This window comes from Seriola lalandi, unplaced genomic scaffold (genome assembly GCF_002814215.2).
Source record: "Seriola lalandi dorsalis isolate HSWRI2012SDOR001 ecotype SW California unplaced genomic scaffold, Sedor1 jcf7180002005484, whole genome shotgun sequence".
Taxonomy (NCBI): Eukaryota; Metazoa; Chordata; class Actinopteri; order Carangiformes; family Carangidae; genus Seriola; species Seriola lalandi.
The window spans coordinates 1-1465 of record NW_019476138.1 but is presented as its reverse complement, the minus strand read 5'-3'; the positions used below and the strand labels follow the sequence as shown (position 1 = coordinate 1465).

Sequence of the window (1465 nt, the reverse complement as noted above, 5' to 3'; positions counted from 1 at the left end):
AAATGTGAAGATTTTATCAGTTAAATCACTGTAAATTGAATTTTGTGTTTTGACATTTTCTTGAACTGTGGGGAAACTGTGATGGACCCCTTTAACCAGTTGACAACTGATTAAAAATTAAGCCATAGATTAATGTGTGTAAATAAATTAAATATGAACAAAATGTACACTTAAAAACAGAAGGTGAACAGGTTCAACTGGGCATCTTAACTGTGTAGTCTCCCAAAACAAGTGAACAGAGGTAGTGTCACATTCAGATTTGTGTTTCAGTACCTGCAGCTCGCTGAAAGGCATCTATAGCTCGGTCTATTCCAGCTGTGGCAGAGCGGTCCTGCCGTGCTCCGATCTGTGTGTACAGAGCACCGATGTTGAACAACACGCTTCCTTTCTCAAAGGCCAGCGCACGCTGGCACGACGGGACGCCTGTCAGAGAGTCGTACCTGAGAGACGGCAAAAGACTTGAAATTCTACGACTGAACTTATAAGTTAATGTTGTATGAATTTGTCTTTACATCAGAGGACTGAAACACATGAAATGATGCCCAACTGCTTCTTACTCAAGTGGAGACCCTGGAAGACCCCAAACTAACAAATAAAGCAGAGTTACTGGCTGAAAAATTAAAAGTGTTCATATCTTACCAGTGGAAGTGAACGCCGAGGTTCCTGTGTGGAGGAAAGAAGCGCTGGTCCAGGTAGTACAGCTGGTTGTAGTACTCCATCAACAGCTCCAGACCAGCCTGGTTGCGACTGGGTGTACGCATGGCCTGACCCACAGACAACACACACAGACTGAAAGTTTCCTGCACGTACGTTTTTTCTCCATCAACAGTTTCTGTATCGCTGCCTGGAGGTAGTCTACACTGATTTTCCACATCTAACTTAATAAAACCAGATCTAATACTTAACCAGGTGAATGTTTGTTTTGTATGAAGTTGAATGATTGAATTTATTAACCTGTCTGAGCTCCATAAGCTCCTTGATCTCCTTGTCGTACAGAGAGCTGTCCTCTCCATAGTGCTCACAGATGAAGTCCTGTGAGAGGAGACAGACATGACGTGATGATAAATCAGTTTCGCAGCAACTGAAAACCTTTGTGCACTTGTACATATTTCACAGTATGTATTAAGCTTTGCTCCTCAATAGCACAAACATGACAGGAAGACAAACTGTTGTTTTAGCTTTATCGTTGTGATGCATCCAATACTGAGAAAAAAATCTAGAATCACTTTAAAATCCTCACTTTAAACTTGTGCAGTGAAAATACTCTAACGAAAACTCCTATATCGTCACCTTCCTAAAATAATGGCCTAAGTCATGTTTTGACAAAAATGTTTTTTTTGCCTAAATCACCCCCTCATGATGCTGGCCACCTCTGGTAAAATCGCCTGAATCCTCAGTTGAGGGGAACATGCAATTCTGCCCCCGGTTGTATAATGGCCTATGTCAAAAGTGTGACTCTTTTGTT

General features: G+C 41.6%; 1 protein-coding gene across 1 annotated transcript; it reads right to left on the bottom strand.

The window, feature by feature from the left end:
• Positions 1 to 235: 235 nt before the first annotated feature.
• Positions 236 to 1149, bottom strand: LOC111670105 (rhophilin-1-like). Its single transcript, XM_023426678.2, has 3 exons — positions 955 to 1149; positions 640 to 764; positions 236 to 440 (listed from the first exon to the last, which is right to left on the bottom strand). Exons 1-3 carry the CDS (start codon positions 1105 to 1107, stop codon positions 254 to 256), a joined length of 465 nt encoding a protein of 154 aa, XP_023282446.2. The 5' UTR covers positions 1108 to 1149; the 3' UTR covers positions 236 to 253.
• Between the last annotated feature and the right edge of the window lie 316 nt (positions 1150 to 1465).